The sequence below is a fragment of the Phalacrocorax carbo genome, chromosome 7 (assembly GCF_963921805.1).
Source record: "Phalacrocorax carbo chromosome 7, bPhaCar2.1, whole genome shotgun sequence".
Lineage (NCBI taxonomy): Eukaryota > Metazoa > Chordata > Aves > Suliformes > Phalacrocoracidae > Phalacrocorax > Phalacrocorax carbo.
Window position 1 is genome coordinate 53,803,197 of NC_087519.1, and position 24,640 is coordinate 53,827,836.

General features: G+C 45.5%; 3 protein-coding genes across 3 annotated transcripts in view; 2 read left to right on the forward strand and 1 right to left on the reverse strand.

Moving 5' to 3' along the window:
* Positions 1 to 1,806: 1,806 nt before the first annotated feature.
* MRPL47 (mitochondrial ribosomal protein L47) lies at positions 1,807 to 7,883 on the reverse strand. Its single transcript, XM_064458057.1, has 7 exons — positions 7,642 to 7,883; positions 7,359 to 7,504; positions 6,707 to 6,767; positions 5,841 to 5,937; positions 4,060 to 4,190; positions 2,516 to 2,611; positions 1,807 to 2,092 (listed from the first exon to the last, which is right to left on the reverse strand). The coding sequence occupies exons 1-7, from the start codon at positions 7,881 to 7,883 to the stop codon at positions 1,975 to 1,977; spliced, it is 891 nt and encodes a 296-aa protein (XP_064314127.1). The 3' UTR covers positions 1,807 to 1,974.
* NDUFB5 (NADH:ubiquinone oxidoreductase subunit B5) lies at positions 7,849 to 12,630 on the forward strand. The gene is made up of 6 exons (XM_064458059.1): positions 7,849 to 7,984; positions 8,505 to 8,593; positions 9,501 to 9,567; positions 10,323 to 10,384; positions 11,396 to 11,502; positions 12,379 to 12,630. The coding sequence occupies exons 1-6, from the start codon at positions 7,873 to 7,875 to the stop codon at positions 12,497 to 12,499; spliced, it is 558 nt and encodes a 185-aa protein (XP_064314129.1). The 5' UTR covers positions 7,849 to 7,872; the 3' UTR covers positions 12,500 to 12,630.
* A 3,657-nt stretch (positions 12,631 to 16,287) lies between these two features.
* Positions 16,288 to 24,640, forward strand: part of USP13 (ubiquitin specific peptidase 13) — a 55,609-nt gene continuing 47,256 nt past the window's right edge. The window contains exon 1 of the mRNA XM_064458055.1: positions 16,288 to 16,780. Coding sequence (XP_064314125.1) covers positions 16,628 to 16,780 — 153 coding nt within the window. The 5' untranslated portion in view covers positions 16,288 to 16,627. The remainder of the gene's footprint in view (positions 16,781 to 24,640) is intronic.

A 24,640-nucleotide genomic window follows, 5' to 3' on the forward strand; every position in this document is an offset into this window, starting at 1 on the left:
AAGTTAAGTCAAAGAATTCTCTCTCTGAGGCGAGGAGAATACTTACAGAAGAGCTCAGGCTGTGGCTTGATGTTTTGCCGGGGGCCGTACCCGTCACCGCTTGTTTGTTCTCTTGTTCTTTACTGTGCGGCTCCCTCGGCTGACTCTCAGCAGGGTCAGTAAGTGCCTGTGTTTTGCAAGGGGAACGTGGACTCAGGGGCAGGGGAAAGGGGGATTTTTTTTTTTCCTGCTGGAACTGGCTGTCATGATGCAGCTCCGTGTTAAGCTTACTTTAATTTACAGCTGTGTGATGGCCTGTATTGGGACACAATGAAGTGTTGCTCCTTATCTTAAAAGCTGTGGAAAACCAAATAGCATTTAACTGATACAAAAAAAAATGTAAACAGTACTACTACATTTTTTGTATTCTAAAACACGTTGTGGGTAAATAATGATGAGGCCTCCAGTTGAAAACAGTTTCACATTACCTCTAAACAATAAAGTAATTTATCAAAACAGCCTGTTTTTGTCTTATCAGGATAACCAGTAGTTGCTCGAGACAAAGTTGTTTGCTCCAGACTTTCAACGCTATTGACAAACCGTGTTTCTCTCACAAAATAGGTTTGCCCTAAGTCAGGGGCACTAGGTGATGTAAGTCACCAGCCGTTGCTGTCACACTGGGACAAGACTCAGCCTAGTTTGCCTTCAGGTCGCATGTGGGGTATCAGCTGAGCTTGTATCTTGGCGCCCTGCAGCGAGCCACACTTCACACAGTTACTGTGGCTCCAGCAAAGTGCTACGGTTGACTGGACAGCTTGGAGCTAGAGGTGAAGATATCAAGTAGGCTTTTTTGGTTTCTCTTCACGACTTGACTATGCATTTTAAGCTTTTCTTGTGTGTCATATGCTTAGGTTTCCTTACGTCTAATCAGCTTTTATCTTCGTGTATCTTAAAAGAACTACAGCCCTGTGGTACTATCTGTGAATGTTCTAGCACCATATGGAGAGCAAAACGCTTTCTGGGGTTTTTCTCACCCCTGTAAAGGGTTTCAGTTCAAGAAGTGGGTATTTTGTGTGATGCAGAGGAGTAAGGGAAGGCCAAGATGCTGCAGATAGACATGTCTATCTCCTACAGTTTTGGCTCCTTTGGAGTTTCCAGTGCTTTATCAGATTATACTGGATAGCACACTTACTTCCTGAGGCTAGTATTTGTGACTTCAGTCTGAATTTCTACACAACCTCATCGGAAGATTAAAAGTGCTCATGAAGTAGGCTTTTACCATCAACCGCGAGCCGCAGCCATACCCTTCTACTTCAGTTTCACGAAGACTATTGCCACTGTTCCTTCAAAACATATAAAAATATCTGTGAAAACATTCCACAAAAGTCTGAATATGTCATAGGTTGTCAAAAACCTACGTATAAAGGCTGCGTTGTTAGAAGTTCACATGCTAAAGATTTCATACTTTCTAGCAAGCCAGCCGTAAAGCAGGGAAAACGTTCCTCGTGCCAGATTGGGGAGCGTATTTTCCCCTGCCTTTATGCAGAGAGCACGCGTCACTCAAGTGACACACCCATAACTCGGATGTTGGAACAAAGGCTAGTACGTGAGCTTCAGAGGCTCTCGGGTTTTGGTCTGGTTTTAATGCAGATTATCATATGCATATTACTATAATAAATATTATCCCTGTGCTTTATACTTCCACGTGGCAGTCAGCTGCTGCTTTTCACTGTCAATAATGTACACCTCATGCTTACACTAACCGGTTAACACGTCATTTTTCAAGTGTTTCAACCGTTAGGATTAATTTGAATTATGCACCAACACTGCTTTTTAATCCCAGATCACAAGTTTAATTTGGGTCAAATGTGAGATTAAAAAAACCCAGGAGACTCTCAGGAATGCTCAGTCAAGTTGCTCACTGGTTTCAGAGCTTGTTTCATGTTCCTGTCATGAAGATACTCAACCAAGCGCTTGCAGCGCTCTTCCGGCATGCTACTGGCTCTGAGATTTTACAGCGAGATGAGGGAACTTCCTTTCCAAGACCTTCTGCCTTGTCTTCTCCAGGTTTCGCCTTCTTGCCCTTCCACGTAGAGATTTTTCAAGTCTGAGCCTGAAACAAAGGTAGCAGCGTGGTTAATGTCTAGATAGCTTGTAACATCCTTAACGAGCTCACCCCCTTATCAAATAAAGGCTCTCAGTGATTCACAACTTTGGAGTTAATTTGCTTTCAATAAGGAAAAATGCCTGCAAAGCAAACTTTCTTCTGCTTTTGAATTCTACAGAAATTCAACCTCTGGAAGGATCTTAGGTACTCTGCGCTTGAAATGCCTTTTACAGTGTAACTTCATAGATAACCAAGTCTCTCAGCTGGGAGCAGCAAGAAGAAGCAGAGCAAGCTGCCATTTTAGAAAGCGTTCTTTTCAGTCTAGTAGCTATAGAACCAACGAGATTACTAGGATTTTTTTCCTTGCAAATCGGAATAACGTGAGACTGAGGAACAGATCAGAAAATAAGTGTCAAAAAAACGCTTTACCTGATGAAGTGATTCACATGAGGTAAGTAATAGAATTTCCTCTTGTTGTGTTTCTTGTTCAAGTACCATGGTATTGGCCATTCCTTGTAAGTGTACCTGTTAAAGACAGATAAAAGCGATTACAGAACATAGTTTTTGTCTTCGTTCTCAGATTCTACCAGTTACATGTGGTTACAGTAGGGTGATAAAGCTGTCTGGTTGGTACGTTGCAAAATCTATACATGGGTTATTTACTTTCAGCTCTGTCACGGGCCTGGTTTGTAACCAGCTCTCATACCCAGCTCGGCCTCTTTCTGTACAAAGCGGTCTTGCTTTAAAACCCATAGATGTTTGATGAGAGAGCCCAGTATAGATGCTGCTGCTTTGTATTGTATTTTAAAAACTACTCCTTCATAAGCAAACTTTCAAAAGCTGATGTGAACAAACTGCGTGCGAATAAAGTTTGTTTCTGTTACAATTTTCCTTTAAATGCCGGTGTGTGTCACGTGAAGTGCAAATCTGCCTGAACCTAAGTCTTCCCCTCTAAATATAGACTGCTGTTTCTTTTTGGGGTTTCTTCTGCATACGGGCTGCAGAGATGCCTTGTGCAGACATACCTACGGGCTCCCGCGCATCCAGACTGTGTCAGACCTACTATTCTGTGTATTGCAGAGTTTCTGCACGTGCGTCAAGCCCATCTCATGTCATCTGCCCCTTCCCCTGCTTGCCTCTGGGGACTGGGCTTCCAAGCACATGGGCAAGCCCTTCTCTGTGGGCAGGGCTTCCAGGCAGAGAGAGGTGTACAGAAGCCTTATCCCTGGGATGCGCGTTTAGTGCCCTGCTGATCTGTATTTAATGGGTAAACAAACGGATAATGGCTCAGAATTCACTGTTATTAAAACGTGTGACCTTCTGTTACCTACACGGTTACCGCAGAGCTGAATACTCTAATTAGGGCTTCAAATGCCAACCCGACGAGGGTAAAATACTGGCTAATGCAACAGCGGGTCCTGCCTGAGCCTTCAGCACCATCACCTGAAATCACAGGTTATTGAAAGTGTCTGGAAAATAAATAATTCTAAAGGTAGAAGCAGCTTCTAAGCTAAAACCAACACCAGTAGGGAATTCCAAGGGATGTTTAGGTGGTCTCGTGCGATAGCTTGGGTGGTGCGGTCACAACACGGTTGTCCCCTGCCACGTGGACGTTGCGTTATGACTAGGGCAGTCCTGACGATTCTACGTGAGCAGCGCGCCCTAGTTCAGTCGTGTTAGAGAACTGCTACAGCAACAGCCATCCTCCGAGCACAGAAATCATAGCAGTTACGTGGAACTAACATTATAATGGTAGTTTGTCACTGAATTATTTAGCAACAATTATAACCACATTTAAAAAAAAAAACACAACAAAACCAAAAACCAAAACTCAGTAAGCACCTGAATGCTGACTGAAACCCACGTTTGTTTCTATACAGCGTTTGCATCCTCTCTTGATGAGATAGGGTTTTCTGGTTAAGGGACATACCACAAAAAAACCTGACACGCATGAAAAGTTCTCTCTCCCATACCAGTAGGTGCGTCCTAGGAAGTCATGTCTCCACTCGCCCGGCGCTGGTTTTTCGTGGCCAGTTTGTAAAAGCCTCAAAGCTATTTCTCGTTCTCTGACAACCAAGTCTATATTTTTCATAGATTTTTCTACCTGGAAATAGGAAATAGTTTTGGGATGAGCCAACAAAACGCAACGCTGACAACCTAAAAGATTTCAAATGAAGATCTAAGACTAAACTTTAAGGAAAAGCAAAGGTGAAACACGCGAGGCGTTCCATCACGAGTAACCTCGCTGTTGTGGACTGAGAGAAACAGCCGAGCTGGCCCCGTGTGCTATACCAGTGAAGAAGGGGTGCTTCAAAAAAACTAACAAGGAGAAGAGAGATGAAATAGCTGACAGTCTGAATATTCATTAAAGACTACCTGCCTAAATACATGAAGCCAGACCTAATGCTGATGCTGGAAGTATAGGAAGCTCTGAGGCAGGAAGCACGCAGGAGAGGCAACAGAAGACCTGCCGCCTGCATTTCTGTCAGGTGGCTTTAGCGGTGGTTTGTTAGTCTAGTTTGCGCCTGGGGCTGTGGCCAGGCTCCGCAGCGCCTGCTGGCCGAGGAGGAACCTGCCTTGACCAAACTACGATGCTTAAGCAGAAGGTTTTTAGTCAGGTCTGCCGCGTAACGTTACTGTAATACACGTGACATATGGCAGCGTGTTAAATGCTCTGGGAAACCTCTAGAGCTAATTTTAATAAGCAGATTGCTGGATTTTGCCCAAGTGCAATCACAGTATTTACCTGCTGCTTGACTTCTGCTTTTCTTGGGCTTCAGCCAAAACCAAACATGCAACTAGTACGATTTGACTTTGAAGTGTTGTGGCCACTTAACATGCCCCCTCCCAAAACAAGTCCTGCTGGCATTCAGAGTTGCTGGATATGGAGGCATAGGTGGGACTAAGCAGAGAACACTTGTCAGAATGGGAATCACAAGTCACAGCTGAGAAACCGTATTATGGTAAACTCAAACAAGATCCAATATAAAGCTCTCCTGGATCTAGTGTATCTTCCCTAATTTACGTGATTCCTATTCATCACTGATTCATCAAATTCCGTGATGAAATGACAAGAATAGAGACCAAATCCATGTCTGACACAAAAAAGGCACCATCAGAATGCAGTTGTGATGGCAAGTACACAATTAAACGATAAACCACACAAAGACATTCAGAGGAACAATGTAAAGGTCAGACTTTTCCCAAATTAATTTGGATACGTAGGGGGATATCTGCCAATATTTCCCACGTCCAGCAGCTGAATTATTTAACTAGCCCGTGAAGGTGTAGATTTCCATCCATGAGACATAAGCATACAGATGGCAGTGGATTTATAAGTAAATGAAGTTTTCAGTGGTAAAGATACTGGGAAAGAATGAGTTGCAGAATCACAACAATGCAAAAGCGAGGACAAAAATGACAAAAGCAAGGACAGTAAAGGACCACAGGGCACAAGTTCGGAGAAGACAGCGTCAGGCAAGAAGCTGGCAACAGTTAAGTAGATTATAAAACCTTTGTGAAGGATTTACTAGGAAGTTTCTAGAAATCCTCTAGCAGTTTCAGGGCATGACAATGGCAAAATATTATAACAGGTGGAGAGGCCTTTCCTGCAATGTTGCCTGAGCAGTGTTCATGCTCATACTAAAATCAGGGAAATATTTTTAAAATGGTCTTTAACAAGTTTACAAACACTTTACCTTTCACTCAGCAATTTTACTTAGAATTATATTTTTAGTTAGGATGAAAAAGTTACCTTTTCTAATCGTTCTGGACTTGGCATAGGCCTGATTTGTCGTTTTGATTCTTGCTGTAAAGTTAAAAGCATATTTTTTTCCTTCAGTAGGACATACCTAGCGGAGAAAGCAGAGTACTTCAGCAATCATTCCTAGATGATTCGCTCACTACCCTGCTGGACAGAGCACCTATAACCCCGTAGCCTGTGCCTGCTAGCTTCACGTGAAGAAGGAAAAAGATACTGCCCAACCGGGGAAAGCCCAGGGAGGGCTGACATACAGGACGTACCTGGAGAGGCTGCGGGAGACGGGTTTACCTAAGCTGGAATAAAGAAGGCTAAGGGGAGGAAGAGGTTAACACTAAGTAGCCTTCCATAGCCTGACAGGTACGCAGAGAAAGGACAAGATACCGCAAGATACTCTTCCAAGTAATAATTAAGTACTACTTTCGTCCTGGCACAGGTTGCCTCAAGGAGCGATGCAGTCTCCAGCCTCAGAGACTGAAAATTCTTTTCTTCTGAAGAGAACTGGAGTGGATGCAGACCTGAGCGGTCTGATCTAAGTCCGAGGTTAGCCCCACCACGGGTCACTCCCAAGCAGGTCTGTCCTGCAGTTCCAGCAACCCCCGAAGGGCCCAAGCTCGGCCTCTTTGTCCCATACCCGAACCCCTTGTACTGGGCACAACTCCCACATAATGCCTGCAGTACAGCTTTCCTGTTCTGAGCAGTACCAGAACCTCGGCTGCTCCAAGCCCAGAGCAGGCTTAAGCACACAGAGCTGTAAGGCAGCCTATATTTACTGACTAATAAGTTCACTAACCACATTTTAATAAAATACGCAGAGCTGCTTTGAAACAAGAGAAGCTACTTCACTAACACTTACTTACCAAAGCTTGTGCAAGTCTTCACTACTCTTGCCCCTTAGCTGCTTTATATTCCATGCATCCCCTGTAAAAAATAAAATAAATCCATTTGGTAGAAAAATGTTCTCTTATTCTGGGGGCAAAACCCCCCCATTTCAACCAGCAGGCTTACCTGACTTGACAGAATAAGGACCACTTTTTTTTTTTAAAAAACAACAACAAACAACAAACCCACCACTTGGAAAGTTACCCTCGTAGATATTCAGCTTTGCTTTGAATATACAAATGCATTAAAAAGGCAATGACGGGTACTGTTTGTGTTTGCAAAAGGCTGGGAATAGGGAAAACGACGAGATGGATCTTTACATTGACATATTTTTCCTCTGTGGTACTGTATATTTTGTCAAAGAACATCTTTTCTGTAACATACTCGAGCTTATGAGCAAGGCAGAGGATTTATAGCAAAATATTTTGCTGTGTAACCGCTGTTTACTTGCAGGAGCGCAGAATACGCAGCAAAAACAAGAGGCGTAAAACACACAAGTATATTTATGTATATTTACATTTAAAAAATGTTTTATGCAGCTGTCAATAACTGCTACGATGCAAAAGGTCAGATGTCAGCTGGGCACAAGTTGCCCAGAGATCACTATGAGAAGCAGCAAATATAACTCACCAGACTTCACTGTTTTTTCTCCCCAGTTTCTCGGATCATCAAAGAACTCCTCCAGGCCGTTCCGAGGCAGCGTGGTGTGCAGACACCGCAGCTGGCGGAGGGGCTCGGCTCTCGCTACGTGCTTGTGGAACGGGATCAGCGCCGACCTGTGCAAAAATCAGCAGGAAAACAATCGGTGACGGGAGCGGGAACACTCGGCTAAACGGGAGCGTTTCTTCCACCCATAAAGGCAGAATTCCCGCAGGCAGCGCGGCCCGCCCGCGCCCCGGCCTCCGCTGCCTACCCGGGGAGGCCGGCGGCAGCCCCCCGGCCCGGCCGCGCTCCCGAGACCCGCAGCGCGGCCGTGAGGCGCCGGCCCAGCGCCGCCACCGCCGCCGCCATCACGGCCCCGCCGCCGGCCGCCATCATGGGCCCGCCCGCAGCGCCGGAAGGGGCGGGCCGCGCCTGCCCTTCGCTAAGATGGCGGCCGCCCGGCTTCGTCCCTGGCGACCCCGCCCCCACGGCAGTTCCGGCGATGGCGGCCATGAGCCTGCTGCTGCGGGCGGCGGCTGCCTGGGGGGGTCGGCGGGCGGCGGGCGCTGCTCTCCCCTGGCAGCCCGGGACCGCCCGCCTCCCCGGCACCCTCGGTAGGGCCGCGGCGGGAGCGCGGAGGGGCGGGCAGGGGTGGGCCGGCCGGCCGGCCGGGGTGGGGTGACCTTGGGGAGCCTTGCCGCCCTCCTGAGGCGGGGGCGTGGGGAGCTCCGGGTTCCCCTGAGGCAGGGGTGCCGGCGGCCGCCGGGCTCCGGCCTCCCTCCGCCGCCCGGGCCCCGGGAGCTCTTGCCGGCGGCCCTTCCCGGTCGTAGCGGGCGCAGGGAAGGCGCGGGGGCCGGAGGCCCCGTCCTTGTGAGGGCCCGCCGGCGGGACAGGGTGCTGGCGGCAGCCCCGGCGTTCCTCCCGCTGCGGGGACCTGTGGGCCTGCAAAAATAGGTTAATTCTAGCAAAATAGTTCAGGTGGGCGTTTAGGTATATTGATACCACCCCTCTCTCCCCCGAAAACCAGCTCGGAAGTACCCAGCCTTTCTTTCTCCCCCCACATGCCTGGTTGACCTTATCCTGGCACAGTCGCCAAATGGAGGATAAAACATAATACTTTGGTTCAATTTACAGCTCTGGTACGGCACAGCAGCAGCCATGGGAAAAGAATGTTCATTATCAAGGCAACGAGTTTTTATGATACTCGATTTCTGAACTTGTTGGTGAGTGAAAACCAAATTTATTGTGTTCAGTGTCACACACACCTTGCAAATGGTGTAAGAGTGTCTAAAGTACAATTTCCTCCATTGTTTATGTGATGGCGCCTAAAACGCAGTTGCAACTATTCACACAAACAAGACCTTTCAGTCGTCTTCGTAAAGAATTTTTTGTTGTACGTTGTAAAATCAGGGCCAGATGAAGTAAAAAGCTTGGCTAAATGGTAAGGGTTGTGACAGGTACTCAAAATAATGCGTTCTTAAATTTTGTGTCTTTGCTCACATATGTATAATCTACAAATGCTTTCCACTCCATCCTCCTTTTTAAAACGTATTAGGTTGCTCTTCTGCAGGGTTTGCCTTTGGTTACCTAAAGCACTAATAGTAGAAATTGGACTTGGGAAGCCTGACCTGAGTTTGACCCTTAAAAAGCCAGGTTTTGGAGAAAGCCTGTTAGGATGGGTAACAGCCAACGTGATACAACTGCCCCCTGTGATCAGGCTTCCTTCATCTGTCTTCCGCAGTTACCAAAGCCAGAAGTGGTTGTATTTACATGGGGTTATATTGCACTGGCGTTAACGCCTCGTTACAGTGAAACAGCAGTCCTCACGAGATGCTGAGAGCACGTTTGGGGGGAAGCACAGCTGCCCCTCTGCAGGGACTGACCTCTGCAGGAGACCGAAAGCTGAGCCAAACGGGTTCTGGGACCAGCACAACATTGCTGTTTCTGTAGTTGTCTTTGTTCATTAACTCACTTTAGGCAGCAACGTGTCTTCCCATACAACATCGCGACCTAGTCTATGAATGCAAATCTGATAGGCTGTTAACATCGTTTTCAGGCTAATCTCATCTAAATTTTGTCAGGCGCCTGAGTTTCCCTTACTGTTTCTCTTTCTTTTTATCCCCTGTACAGAGATTCTATGTATTTCTGACGGGAATACCAGTGGCACTATTCATAACATATGTCAACATCTTCATTGGTGAGTGCTATGGCGTGATTAAGCTAAGTACACACTCAGATCATTAAATGGAAACTAAGCATGCTGGATAGGAAAAAGAGATCTTTTAAGGCTTACTTTTTGGAAGAGCACGAAACCAGCCTAAGAGTTGCAGTAATATATGTAAGTGCATAGAAGATATTCTCAGTATTTTTATTTTTCTGTAGTTATTGCTTTTTTAAAAAGCTGTCCATTTTAAAAATGGAAAAATTCCATCTTTTGACAGTTTCAAACATCAGTGAGGTTTAATGAACAGTCCTTCTGTGTCCATATGAGGAGTCTGTAGTACCTTGTGTTACATACTTCTTTAAGAAGGCTGCCTACACTGCAACTGTTGCTGCTTCTCTAGCAAAAAACCCAACAGTCTGCTTGGCAATATGTGTTCTAAATCTACCGCTGTAATGATATGGAATGAACTTAAGAGAGAAATTAGATAAAATTCATGCTTTCAGCTTGTATATCTTAAAGGCATTTCTGTGGACTTGATCTTATTTATGCTGTATAGCTGCAAATGTCACCCTTCTGTTTGTTGTGTGGCTTAAAGTCTGTGAGCTAGATATGTGTGGTGCGAAGTGTCTGGAAAAATTAGAAGTCCAATTTTTCTGACTAGAGCTCACATGGAGGGACTAAGTACTCTCCATGTGAAATAACGATCTTTTCTTAATGTGCAAAGCAGAATATAAGGTAATTAAAAAAAATACTTGTACGAAATATTCTTCCCCTCCTTTCCTTGTCAGGTGAAGCTGAACTTGCAGAGATTCCCGAAGGTTATGTTCCAGAGTACTGGGAGTACTACAAAGTGAGTGTAACACACAGATGGGTGGCATGTTATGGACAGCCTTCCTTCTGGTGATACTTCTGGGAGTAAAATGTGTGGAGTACGAGCCTGGGGATGGCCGTGTCCCTGCCGCTGGGTGTCAGTGTAGTAGAACTCAAATCGTGCAATTACGAGTTTTGTAGACTTGCTTTTTTTTTTTTCAGTTTTATGGAACGTGTGTGTTGCTGCAGGAAATTGTTTATTGACACAAGTAGATGCAAATGATCTGTAACTTCATGCAAGTAAACTGCTGAAGCTATTGCCAATAATTCTTTTAGAGTGTTCCTAAATAGTAAGCACAGTCTTCTGTTCTCTTCATGCTTAGCATGCAGGTTTTGTCATCGTTTCTTGCTCTGGAACTACAACATCTGGAGTTTAAAGTGACATTGCTTTCTTTTGCATTGTTTGCTAGCGTTGTTTCAAAGTCCAACATCACCTGTGCTTTTGCATCTCGAATTTGAGATTTTTGGAGTCAGAAACTCAAGGTTACGCTTTTTCATTTCATTGTATTTTCTTAAGGTCAGTCCCTGGTTTCTTGCTGCAAGCACTTTTTTGGTTTTGATAGGAAGTAATTGAATTCAGCAACACTATTATGACTGTTCAAGTGAAATGGCCTCTGTGTGAAAGCAAAACTTTAAAATCTTACTGATTACAGTAAGAGGTTTGGCATCCATTTCCGCGATTACAGGGGCGGTTTAAGGAACTTCTACAAAAATAAAATAAATCATGTCTTCCATTAACTTTTAGTTTTGCTACAGAATAGTCATCTGCAGGTTATCTTGGTGTTAAAAACTGCAAAAGAAATACAGCTTTTTATGGTTCTGATCTGACAAATAGTTGAGCGTGTTTTCAACTTGACTATTATGGTTTGAATGGCAGCACCCACGGTGTTGATGGCATGTTTTCAGGACTGGGAACATGCAAAATGATTTCATTATGATGGCATTTCTACTTGGAAATTGCATGAATAATCTCTGCTTCTGTATTTTCCAGCACCCTATAAGTCGCTGGATAGCTCGTTACTGCCTTGACCCCCCTGAAAAGAACTATGAGAAAGAGATGGCTGTGCTTGACATTGAATCAAAGAAAGCTCAACTGAGGTATGTTATATAGCTGAGGGTTTTAAAGTACTGATACATACTCTAGTTAACTTTCTTATTTTACTTAACACACCGAGTTGGATGCTGACATAACAGGCTTACTCATATCGCTTGACCCCAAGTGCTTGCTGCCTGGCTGGTAGCAAAGTGGAAGGTAGGGAATCTGTAGCCCTGGCCTCATTAGTATTAAGATCACCAGAAGCAGAATGATCTGAGGGCAGTCTTGTAAAACAACGGTGTCTCTTCAAAACAGTGCATATTTGTAAAGGTATAGCCCTGTCTCCCCAAGCCAGGAAATTAACACCTCTTTCTGCCTCTGCTAACCCTTACAGCTGAAATGAGTAGCTAAATGACAGTTTGCAGGACGGGTTACGTTCCTTGTTGCTGTTGAAAATTTTGTGGGCTGTAACAGTGCTGTTGCACCGAATTTATTCTATGCTTGCTCAGAGCAAACTGTAGCGGTAGAAGAAATTCTGAGTTCCCCCAACTGTCACTGTTGGGACCAAGACAGCACAGCTCCTTCAGCCATCGCGTTTACTTCTGATTTTGTTGCTGCTCTTTATTTTCAGTTGAAAGCTGCATCAAAACTGTCTAGCCCCTTGCTAGGAAAGAACCTATGGCAGAACTCCCGCAAGTATTTTTATTACTCTCTTGTGAGACAACTTGCTGAAAGAAATGGAAATAGAAGGATGTAATAGCTCCTGTTGTAGTTGAACCCTTCATATTTTGGTATTACCTATGTTTCAGTAGTATTTATAAACCATAGATGCTAAATTCATCACTGTTGTCAGTAACGCCCTGATGTTAAGTGTTGATATACGTATGATCAAACCCAACAAACTTCAGGTTTAGCTTGTGTTGCTCTTTCTTTTTTAGGCTGTTGGAGTTGGAAGCACGCAGACTGATGAGACACAGGGGAGATGGACCTTGGTATCATTATGAAACACCTGATAAAAATCTTGTTGACAATTCTATGAAATCCACACCTGACAACTAAACTATTATAAGACAGTATGCACGGTCTTAAATGCATACCAACAAGTCATGGCCGAGCTATGTAATGTACATCCTGCTGTTTACTGATGGAAATGAATAAACAATGTTGTGATTCTGATAACTTCAAAGAAACCGTGTGGCAGTTAAGCTCATATAGCTGTTCACGTTGTTAATCGGAGAAAATGCCTTCAGTCAGTTGCCAACAATTATTCCCTTTCTCCAGGACATCCATGTGGAACGGGCTTTGTGACCTGATAGATGTGAAATGGGTTGGTAATATTAGTCTTCATCACGTGATTTCTTGTGTTTGAAATTTTAAATGAAAGGTACAGGAAACTATAAGGTGTTTTTTTTTCTTTCACACAATGCCTTGTGTCGGGTAATTTGTGGAAGATGAACTAAATAAGAAAAATACCTTCAGATCTTTGAAACACTAGGGTTCTACCTACCCCCTTAGACAAATACTTCCTTTCTCATTACCTGTAGTCAAACTCATCTTTCACTGTTTTTTTTTTTCCCAACTTGCATATTGTTCAGTATCTGCTATCATTTTCTCTGCATTATCGCAAAGTCTCTCTCTAGATATCTGTTAATACACTTCATGCCTAAGAGTGTCAGGCAGGCGGCTGCTTTGCTGGTTTTGTCGCCAGTTTTAAACTTTCTTCCTCTTGTGTAATTTATGCTGGTCTGCTCATTCATTTTCTCCAGCCTCTCTCCTCCTATACAGCCTGTGTCTGTAAAAGGCTCTTAAAGTGTCTGTTTAAAAAAAAACCCAAAATATCAACAAACCAAAGCCCCCAAACACCCAAAAGATGCCTGACTTCTGTGCACCTTTCAAAACTGGACACTTCTCCATGTAGATCATCCAAAATGTGGTCTTTCTGGAACATCTTTCTACATTGGTCTGTTGGGTTTGGAGGTGGGTTTTTTTGTTGCTTGTTTTTTAAATGTTTGTTTTTAAATGAGGTTTAAAAGCATAACAGGTACTTCTGCTATGATACATGCTTCCTGTTGTAATAGATCTAAACCAGCCACACACTCCCTGTGTGGCAGAAAGGATCTTCATTGATGAAAACACAGTCAGTGCTCAGTAATATATTAATATTTTGGAAAAACCTACTGAGGTGTACCTACCATTGTCACATAATTTTCATGTTTTAAAGATATAGCTAGTGACATGGAGAACTGCATGCCAAGTGCCTGTGGGGAGGATAGTCTTTAAAATTAACTTCAACAAGGCTTTGGGTTTATTACCTCAGATATCTCCTGTGTTTTCAGAAGGCAGAATTAAGACAGAAGTGCTTGCCTAGACCTGCAACTATCCGTGCTGTCAGGTGTAGCAGAAAGCAAAGGAAAAGTTCTTAAACATTTAAAAGTGTATGGTGTGTATATGTTCACATCTTAGTGATTTCAGGGGGTGCCAACTGCACTCTTGAAAATACCCCATGGCTGCAAGACTAAAGTCTATGCTCTGTCACGTAAAGCTGCTCACGAGTAGGAAGAATTTAAGTGGATAAAGACTAAGTATTTTCATAGTAACTGCTTTATATCTAACATCTTAGCAATATATTCAAGTTATGGATACTGTTGTTAGCTTTCTGCTTCCTGTAACAGGCTTAGGAAGATGAAGAAGGGAAAACCAGGAAACTGCTTAATGCGGGTTGTTACAAAAGGATTGCTGGATGCCCGAAGAGCAAGGACCGGGCCAGGGAGAATGGCACAGGTCAGCATTAGTTAACGGGTTTTATGGATCATCTCATCACTGCGGGGTGAACAGATACCATCTTCTGGTGTGCGATACACAGCTTTTAGTACCCTAAAAGGTAAGCAAAATCTCAAGATGAAAACTTGAAACTTTGTACTCCCAGTGCATTTAACGTAGAGAGGCCACATAAGCGATTCTGGAGGTGAAAAAGGTAAACCTTTCTTGTAGCATTTAGGATAACTTAGGCTTATTTTCCAGAGTAAACTGGAATTAAAAAAGCAAAGCAAAAGTTTATATAAAAAGATCAAGTGGAAATGTGCCATCCAACCGTTATTAACCAAGAACAAATTAAGAAATACGTATGGTAAGGCAGGTGGCCCCTGCGGACATCCACACACACCTGCCATGCGTTTTCAGAATTCTGCAGCTATTTTTTTGCAGCACTTTTGACAGCTAGGGAATACAGCAGGTGCTCTCTGCCTCTGGCAGACTTCTGCCACTAGAGGGATCTGTTTCCTCGGGCTCTGCCGGCCATGGCATTCCTCTGGTCTTAATTCCCTCAAGAGAGTGACGGAAGGTGCCTCTTAAGTTTGTGAGCCTAAACTAGCTGTCCGTATTGAAAATTCCCACTTTTTTAAGGAAATAAGCCCAAGTCCTTTAGCAACCCCGATCATCTTGTGGTTTCAAACTGTTAAAGCATGTAATGAATTTATTTCTTTACATGAAGCAATGTTGCACAGACTGTTATATGCAAAGACCGCCTTGATGCTGTTTCCTAGCACTGCCAAGCATTAGACTGATTGGTTTTGTAGCAGTGCTTTGACTTGTCCTTTTTGAGTCAACCTTTCAAGTTAGATGGCTTATATGTCTTATAGCTCTCGTTTATAAATGCTGAGTTAATTGTAAGAGAGGCCATTAAAAAAGCATGAAGGCTTCTCAGGCAAGCTAAATCTGTCTGGTGACCCCATATTTGTGGTTTTCATCCAGCATCCAACGATGCTGACAAGTCTGATGTAACCTCTGTTCTTGAGTAAGGCTAAAGCCGTTTCATTGGCATCATATTCCGCACTTGGTATTTCACATTGTTCCCAACCCTGAATTTTTGCTAGGAAAAACTGCTGAGAGCGGACTGGACTGTTCTGCTCACTCTCACAGCCTGTTTCTTCATAGCTGGATACAAACTGATTTTTCAATTCCGTTGTTGAGATTTTACTGGAACTGCCTTCTGAAACTTAATTTTCAAGGTAAAAGTTGGTTCTAGCAAAGGTCACATCACCCACTTGGAAGTGATCAACGAATCCTTGGGTATAATGTGGACTATGGGTGGAAGGCTATTTGTCTATGTTATATGTCTTCATTTTAAATAGATCAGTTATTTCTTTAATCGGCTGCTGTCAGACATATGCAATAGTTATTGCTTGAAAAAAAAAAAAACCACACTAGTTCAATGGGGTTTTTTTCCCTACAGCGTTACTTCACTGTATTCCTTGTTCCCCTAGCAGTGTTCTTTCAAAGTTGAAAAGCAAAGAGAAACACAGCAAACGTCAAAAAAAGGTTGTTTTAAGCTAAAGGCGGTGTCCCTCAAGAGACGAAAGCTGAGGTTTGGCTGCTGGCAGCGCCGCGGCCTCCCTGAGATGCCTCAGGCCGGGCACTCCTGCACTGTACCCCCACAGCTCGTACCCCAGCAGCTCGTCCCTCTGCACCGACCTCCTCCTTGCCCCAGCAGCTCATGAACCGCTCAGGCCGGCGCGAGCGGGCTGCGCCGCCGGTAGCCGGACGGTGACCGGCTCGCTCGCACAGGCCGAGGGGCACCGGCGCCCACCGGGCGCTGTGCCGCCTCGCAGGCGCTGGGCAGCCACAATCCTTGTCTTAGGCACTAAATCATGGCAGCTGAGAAGTAAATATATAGAGAGTCATTAATTGCTTAGAAAAAACAACGAAAAGGACAGTTGCCAGTCAAAGGGGAGCCTGCTCCCCGCCGCAGAGGGAGGCCGGACACGGAGCCTCCATCCTCCTCTCACGGAAGCGCAGGTTTCCTGCTGAAACGCGGCCCTTTTCCCGCCCCGCCCGCAGGCGCAGCCCCGACAGAGGGGAGCGGGGCCCGGCCTGCGCGACCCCCCCCGCCTCCCGGGGGAAGGGGATCGCCTCAGGGTCGCCGCCCCACAGCCCCCGGTGGCACCGCTCGGCTCCCGCCGCTGAGGGACGGCCGGAGGCCGCGGGGTCCGCCGGGCGCGGCCCGCCCCCGCCGCCCTGCCCGCCCCTCCCGCCCCCGCCGGGACCCCCGAGTGCCGCCGCAGCTGGTGCCGCTCCCGCTGCCATTGGACCAAAAATAGCATCTTCCCTCCCTCCGGCCCGGCTCCCGCCGCCTCCATCGCCCGTTCGCCGCCGCCGGCCGGCCGGAGGGAGGGAGGGGAGGGAGGGAGGATGCAGCGGGCCGCGCTCTTCAGCGGCGGCGACGCGCCGATGGCCGCCGGGGACCTGGGCGAGCTCCTCGTCCCCTACATGCCCACGATCCGGGTGCCCAAATCCGGCGACCGGGTTTACAAGACGGAGTGCGCCTTCTCCTACGACTCGCCCGTGAGTGCAGCGAAGCCGCCCCTGGCTGCCGCCGCTCCCCGCCGCCCCGCGGGCAGCCCGCCCCTCGGCGGCCCCTTCCCCGCTCCCCGCCGCGACCCCGCGCCGCTCCCCGCGCCGCTGCCTCCCCTCCGCGGGCTCCCGCATCTCCCCTGTCCCTCCCTGCGCCAGCCCGCCCGCCTCCACCTGCCGCCGGCTTCCCCCCTCGTCCTCCCTCCCCGCCCGGGCCGCGGGGCCTCCCCGCCACTCTCGGCCCGGGGGGCTCCTCACGGCAAACCTCAGCTCCTTCTCGCAGCCGCGCTCCTTCCTTCGTGCCTTTTCCTCCTTTCCCTCCTTAGGGCGGTCTGGAGCGGTTGCTCGGATTTTGCGGGTTTTGGGGGAAACTTTTGTGCCCGCTGGGAGCGGGCTCTGCTGTCCGGGCTCTGCCCGGGAGCCCTTCTTTCTCCTTGCACACCGAGGGAGCAGGGAAGGGGCAGCAGCTGGCCTTCTCGCTGGCGTGTTTTGGCTAGCAGATGCCAAGCGTTTTGCTTTCCCGCCGTCTCAGTGCTCATTCTCCGTGTTAAAATCTTCAGGGGAAGCTTCCAAAGTAAAGGCTCAACCTGAAGATCAGCGGGAAGGTCCTCCTGAGGCGCTTTCCCTCCCCTGGGTTCCGTTACTAGACTCCAGCGAACGCGCAGCATTTCCCCACCGACTCCTTTAGGTTGCTGTTAAATGAGTGTTTGATATACAGTAAGCTTTCTGTGGGGTTACAGAACCTTGCACGACACCCCCACGCTCCACGGGCTGCGTGTGTTCAGTGGCAGATTCGGGGCCTAACTCGTTTTTAACTTTGCTGATAATACTGGAAGCCTTCATAAATAGTAACGGTCGATGCTATGTAATAAACAGGTGCTTAGAAATTGCACTTTTTAAATGGAGCTGAAATTTTAATAAAAGTTGCTTCTCTACATGAAACAGAGGTTTCCCAGAGTTGACTGAGCACTATATATTGGCGTTACAGTCAATGACAGCAATCAAAAGGAAGCTCAGGGTTTACGTTACAGAATATTCAATGAAAGATACATTTCAGAAGGATTTTTTGAATCCTTTATCCTCCTCTTTTTGATAATTCCTTTTAATACAGAAAATCAGAATCAGTTTTAAAGGTGACTCAGCTGTCTGGTGTTCATCATGTCCTGTTGAACAGAGGTTATTTTTACCCACACTCTTCAGATCTCAAGTGTCACCCAGCAGCCCTGACTGTACTGGGAGGAGGTCCGATTAAAACGGCCACATCAGACTCTACTGCAGAGGCACTAATTGCATTTTATACTTAATAAGGTTTTGGCAGGGGGAGGAATCAATGTACCACAATCTTTCCTTCAAACTTTGGCTCGGGTGAGCATGTGGTCGATGTTTTCAGTCACACTTTCAGGCTTCTTGGACATGGTTTATAAAAGGTTTCTGTTAACCAGTAGGGATATTAAATACTGCTACATATTAAAAAATAACCAATCCCCACCACCCCCAGCAAGCCTCAGGTAAACACAGCAAGAGCTGTGTTTAGCAAAACAATATTGTTGAACAAAACATATCACGTTTGAGCAAAACTTCACAGAAACTATGTACACAAGTAGCAAAAGGAGTTGGAATCACCATGTGTGGGTTTTGGGTTTGGTTTTTTTTTTCAGAAACATTTCTTCCTTTTGACTTTATTGGGAAGTGATTTCAGGTTGTGGAAAAAGTTCCTCTTCATTGTTAAAGCTTTTTGTTTAAATTGCGTTATAGGCCTTCACTGGGCAAAAGGCTTCACTGAACCTATGCAGAACCAGTAAAAGTAAAACTAGTCTCAGTTTCTATTGTTTTCCATGGCTTTTCAGCCCGTGCCACTCCTCAGCTCAGCTGGGCAAAAGGCTTGTCTCAGACTTTATTTTTTATACCCATATAATCTAACAGATGTGTGGATATAATTTCTGGGGTGATGATTCTAAAGGGCAGAAGTGTGCTTTCTTGGGTAGAACACTTGTCATTTACAAATTGGAAATAGCAAAGCTGTGTTTTTACAGCCTTTCATTCCGAAGGAAAGCAAAAGGATATCGTCAGGTTGTTGCCTTGGCCGGAGAGGGATGTGTGTCCCTCTATGCTTTGTATTAGGTTGGTTTAGTGGCTTACTTTCTTAGGTTAGCCCTGTGTAACCTAGGCAAGCCTCTCCCTGTGAGCTGTCTGCCTCTTTTTGAAAGAAGATACACAGGTTGGTTGGTTGGTTTGTTACAATATTAAAGCAAATGATCAATGCTCTTGGGTTAATTATCCCCGGTGAAAATCAGGATTATATTTTCGATGGGAGAGGTGTTTTTTCTGGTAAACTTATTTCTCAGTATTTCCTCACATCTTCTCATTTTGCTGTTCTAAACACATTCCTTGTCACAGCCCTACCTTCAGCATGTCTCCCTTCGAAGTCAGCTCAATGCAAGATGTGTTGTTCACTACCTTTTTTCAACACCAGATCTTATTTCAGTAGTTTCTTTCATTAACACCAAAAGACTGTCTCTCAAGCTGTTCTTCTCTGAAGAAGTGAATTTCCTGAGTCTTTGTTTCTATCTTTTGAAGTGACATACCCGGTCACACAGCAGCTTTATAGTCAAGTTTCTTTAGCTATACTAATTGTATATTATTACTTTCCCTGCAAGGAAGTGTTGTGATCTTTAAAATATTGAACACCACCGGATTTATGAGGATTAAAATAAAAAGTATTATAGAGAAAGATTCTGCAGCAATTTTGGAAAGGACTAAGAAGGGTGGGATGGTCAAAACCAGAGCTGTTTGTGTTAGGGGGTGCCAAGGAAAATGTACTGGGTGTGAGTGGCTCCATCTTTTGCTTCCAATTGTGCAAAGTTTAACGTGGCTGCGAGACCTGGCTTTTGCAGACGTGGTGGTCACTCAGGTGTATCCTCTTGTCTGGATTTAAGTGGTGGAGTGTCGCTGAAGATTCATGTTCTAGTGGTTACAGGCAGCTTCACGGAGTGTTCTCAGAATTGGTTGACTCGCTGTTCCCTTTCCATGAGTTTTAAATCTGACTTCCCTGGGTGAAGGTCTGAGAACAACAGCACCTTTGTGCTGCAGAGAGAGTCATTAGCTGAGAGATTTCGGAAGCGTGAGCATAGGAGAGGTACAGGTGGATATTTAGTGTATTTCTTCCATGTGGATTTACCATAGCACAATGATCTTGTCAGAAAGGTAGTGCCGTTACAAAGACCACTAAGCAGGTGAGATGTTCGTGTCCTTAGATTTGGCCTATTTCCAACAGAACATACTAAGGTTAGTTTCGAGGAAATTTGGCAGAATCAGGAGGCAAATTTCTGCGCACTGAAGAGCTTTTTAGTTTGTTTATCTCGCAAGATTAGAAAATATGTCTTTTTATGACTTAATTTTTAATGACTTTTCTGGGTTTTTTGGTGGCTTCTAGAAAAACCCGATTTCCCTGATGAGGGCTCCTACCCCAGTTAGCCATTGGCTCTTTATATGGGAATGGAGAAGGGAAGGAAGGCCGCCTATGGAACACAAGCTTGGCCTAGTGTTGAGCGTCGTGCCCAGCTGCCGTGGTAGCCTACCGCTTCCCTATGACTTGACGGATGAGATCCTGTACCTCTTGCTTTTTGGATCTGATGCACAGTCCCTCTTGGTGACCGTTTTTCTGTACCTGTGCTGCTGTGATGCATGTTTCTTCTCTCCTATTCTGTCCGCTGTGACCTCTCTTCCTCTTTTGGCAGCTGAGCTTGACTTTGCATTCAGTAGCACGTGGAAAACAAAAAGGTTGCATTTATTTGTTCTCTTATTTATGTGGAAGAATAGTACTCAGATGGATATTCCAGCTTTTAGTGGGATCCTTGTCTCAAAGACCTCCAATCAATTTAGACCAGACTCATCCGAGGGAGAGCCAACTGCTAGAAAAGGGATACAAACTGGAGTATAAGAAAGGCTTACGTGCAGGCTATGCATGTGGTAGAAGGATGTGCTCTGAGGCCTTCCCCACGAAGGGCGTTGCTTACAACTACAGCACAGGTCTTGAGTCCAGCACAGCGACAGGACCAAGCACTCTGGGTCTGTAGATTGCAGGACTGTGTCTCTTTGAGCAGCTTAAAGCTTGGCTCTGCTCTGCTGGAAAGCCTTGCTGCTGACAACAGCTTCCTTTATGAATCTTGCTGACTTCATTTTTGTGGCTCGGGGACTCTGTAATGGTTATGCTAGGGCAATTCCCAAAGGCTAAACTGTGCTGATGCTCAGCTGTTTATTAGACAGCACAGTTGAGACTGAAATCCTTGTGAGTTTGCAGTAGGTAATGGATATCTGCAACCACACTGCATAAAACTTCCTAGAAACAAGTGCCTCCTATCTGGCTGTTCCTTTGGTCAATATTTCTTGGAGGAAATTAGAAAGTCACTGGGGCCGCTCTCTGGGAGGGGTAGGGTAGGCTGGTGTCTTGTTCCTGTTGATGGGATGAGAGCAGCAGTGCGGAAACAAATGAGAGGATTGAATAGACCAAGACAAATCAAATACTCCAGACAAAAGATTTTGGCCTAGCTGCAAAATGGCCTCCAAATCACTGAGGCAGTGAGTTGCTTGATGGTGGGTGATCACCTGAAAAATCAGAGCAGTGTTGTACTGTTGCATGATGGGGCGATACCAAAGCTGTCCCCTGGGCGAGTGTTTTGCTGGCTGGAAGTGCCCCAGGACACTAAGGTTAACTAAGTGCTCTTCCGAAGTTGGAGAATGGTAAAATCAGCGAGGGTTGTGTGCCTGCAGTGGCTCACAAATGAGAAATAACTGTGCACCTTTGGAGAACGACCAGCGTGAGGGTGCATTGTGCGCTTCGTGGGTTTGACATAAATTTGGATCTTACTAGCCTTCCCCTCTCTATCTGTGACTGACCAAACTTTAGTTATCCTGTTAGCCAGTGTTGTTTGATGGATGGGAGTTCTGCATTCCTGGTTGCAGGTGAGAAGTACTTGTGACCTAGTGTTAGTTTTGCCATAGTATCTGCTCACTTACCTTGAAGCCTTGATCCTGCCTGTGAACGTGACTTGTAGAAGATACTGCTTCACAGCTGTGCGTGCCCTGCTCTGGAGTCCGCCTGTGACTGATGCACATGAGTGAGCAGTCAGTCCACCTCTTGGAATGGTGGTTTGGTTTCATTTTAGTGTCTGACTGGCCCACGCAGCTTTTATTTTTTTCTTCCCAGGAACTGTTGTAAGTGCTGTACTGGATTGGCCTTGTCCATGCACCCGTCTAGAAGCTACAACAGAGATACCGGGCATCTTTGTTAAGCGATTGTGAAATAATCTGCTCGTAGGGAAATATCCAGTGCCATGCCTAGCAGCTGACATTTAGCCCAGAACACGGAGGATTTTAAACTTTTCAAAACTGTAATATATTTGCTGTTATAACTTTATCTGGTTGTCCACATAACATCAGAACCCCAGAGTCCTGATAGTTTCTATTCCAGTGACGCGTACTTTCTTCAAGCTGTTCAGTATGTTGCATGTTTCTGTCACAAAGGGTGATAAAATAGTAAATAGCAACTTTGGTATTTGTTTATCCCTTCTTTTTGTTTTTGTCTTTAAGGGAGACAAGGGGAAGGATTTCTTTTGCACTTGAAGCTAACAGTCCCGTTATTAGAAGCCCTGTACTTTTATTTTCTACTGCTAGATTGTTTGTCCCTTCTTTCTCTGCCCAACCCAGCTCTTCTTTTCCCATCTCTCTTGTCTTTCACCAGTTCCAGTAGTACACGGCTCCTCGTCTCGGCTTGTATATATTTTTGACATCAGTGCTGTGTACATCTCTGTTGTTCAGTTCCTTTTTCTGATTCTGTTGGTTCTCCCTCTCCTCCTTACCAGATGTCCAGTTTTACCCTCTTTTTAGTCCTTTTCTGCTTTCCTTTGTCACCATTGCTTTCCTTTTGTCACCATTGCTTTCATGTCACCTTTGGATGACAGAGAACAGTTGTTTAAATGGCAGACTTACGCCACTGTTCATACCCCATGTTCTTTTTGAATGTGAGCGGACATATTCCTGGCCTTTGGCACACATTTTTGGGGTTGATTCCCACCCCCTCTTCTCCCAGCCCCCAAAGTTACTATATTTATTGCAGTGGAAACTTGAAAGTGAACCGTTTGTTTTGCTGGAGCCATCTCTAATTGCTGTTGTGTTCAGGTGGTTGGCTGTGCTTTGCTCTGGGTTTGTTTTTTCTTGTTCCATGTAGGTCGTACTGGTGCATGACAGAGAGACAGGCTTTCTTTTTATTCCTCCTTGTAAATTATTACATATTGTTGAGATGAATGATAAGTGCTGAAACTTCTGTTACTCTTTTTAAGTCTGTTGTGAAATAAAATAACTGTTGTGGGATTCAGTGCAATATGTGTATGTTAGGGATGGTCCTGTAACTTTTAAAGATTGGATTGTAGTTATACGACGAGAGTCTTGTGAGCACAGCCAGATTAATTGTGGTGATTCCTGATAACAGACACTGAATAGAGCCTCTGACAGTCCTGTGCGGTCGTGGTTTTTGTGGGGAAACATTCTCATGGGAACCACGTTCACGGAGGAGCCAGTGACCCACTGCTGTAACTGGCACTCTCTACTTCTTACACGTGATAGGATGAACGAACTTCTCATTCTTTATATTTGGGTATGGAGGCTTGTGAAGACCCAAGGTGCCATTTTACTCTCTTCTCTGATACCTGTATTAGCAAGTTTTACCATTGCCCTGGTGGATCTAAAGCAAACACCTGTATAGCAGACATTGTGCCCAAGTCTGTAACTGCTGGCCGTGTTAGTAGATCACCACAGCAACTGTGTTTTTATAAATTCCTTATTGTCTGAGCCACTTCAGGAGCTGAAATTGCTAAACCCTAGATTTCCCCGAGGGGTCTAAATGGTTCAGAGGTTTGGTAGTGGGATACAGGTCGTTAGTTCAAATCCTGATCAGGTTAGTAGTGTTTGAAAGCTGTTCATGTCTGGTGCCATAAGCATGTGTGAGGTGAGGGGTGATCTCTGTTTCCTTGTGGGCTGGCATTCGCATCTGCCAGACCGTGCATCCGCCAGCTTCCCTGCTCTGTTTTTCAGGCGTGAGAGGGAGTAACTGTTGCATTTTAGCTCTCTCTCACTGTGGATTCCCTGTCCCTTTCCTTCCTCATCTTACCCCTGCAAAATATGAATTATTATCTAAATAGGTAAGAAGAGCTTTTTTTTTTTTTAAATACTTTGCTCCCTGCTGTGGACTGTGTGTCTCCTCTATAAACAAAGCACCTGGCATACTGTGACCATCTTAGCAGCAAAGAACAGGAGGAAATACAGTGAAGAGCAACCACTTTTCCTTCTGCTTAAAGGGCAAGAAGACTAGTCTGCTCTGCGTAGTGATCATGGCCTGAGCAGCAAGTACAAGCTTCTGCCCCAGCCATGTCTTTAGATTGGAGTAATTAAATCACATTTGAGTGTTCTTTGAGCACCAAACAGGGGCCTAATCCTTTATACAGCCTTTTGCAGAGGTGGCTTTTTCAGACGTGCCCCTGTGACCTTTTAGGCTTTTGAACAGTCTGTCCACTTCTTCCTAGGCTGTGTGAGAGAATAGTCGGCCTGTGTTCTCCAGGAGGAAAAACTGTTTTGGTAGTAACCACAACCAACTTACGCAGTCGCTACATTTAGCTCATACACTGAAAGTGTCAGAGTGTAGTCAGAGGCCGCTCATCAGGAACAGTTCAGTGGTCTCCTGGATTCCCTCCAGAAAAATAAAGAACGGTCTCCAAGAAAACAAAACTGTCAGCAAAGCTCCTGAGACCCTAGAGTGACAACACTATATATTTTTATTTAGGCTGGGTACCAATAGGA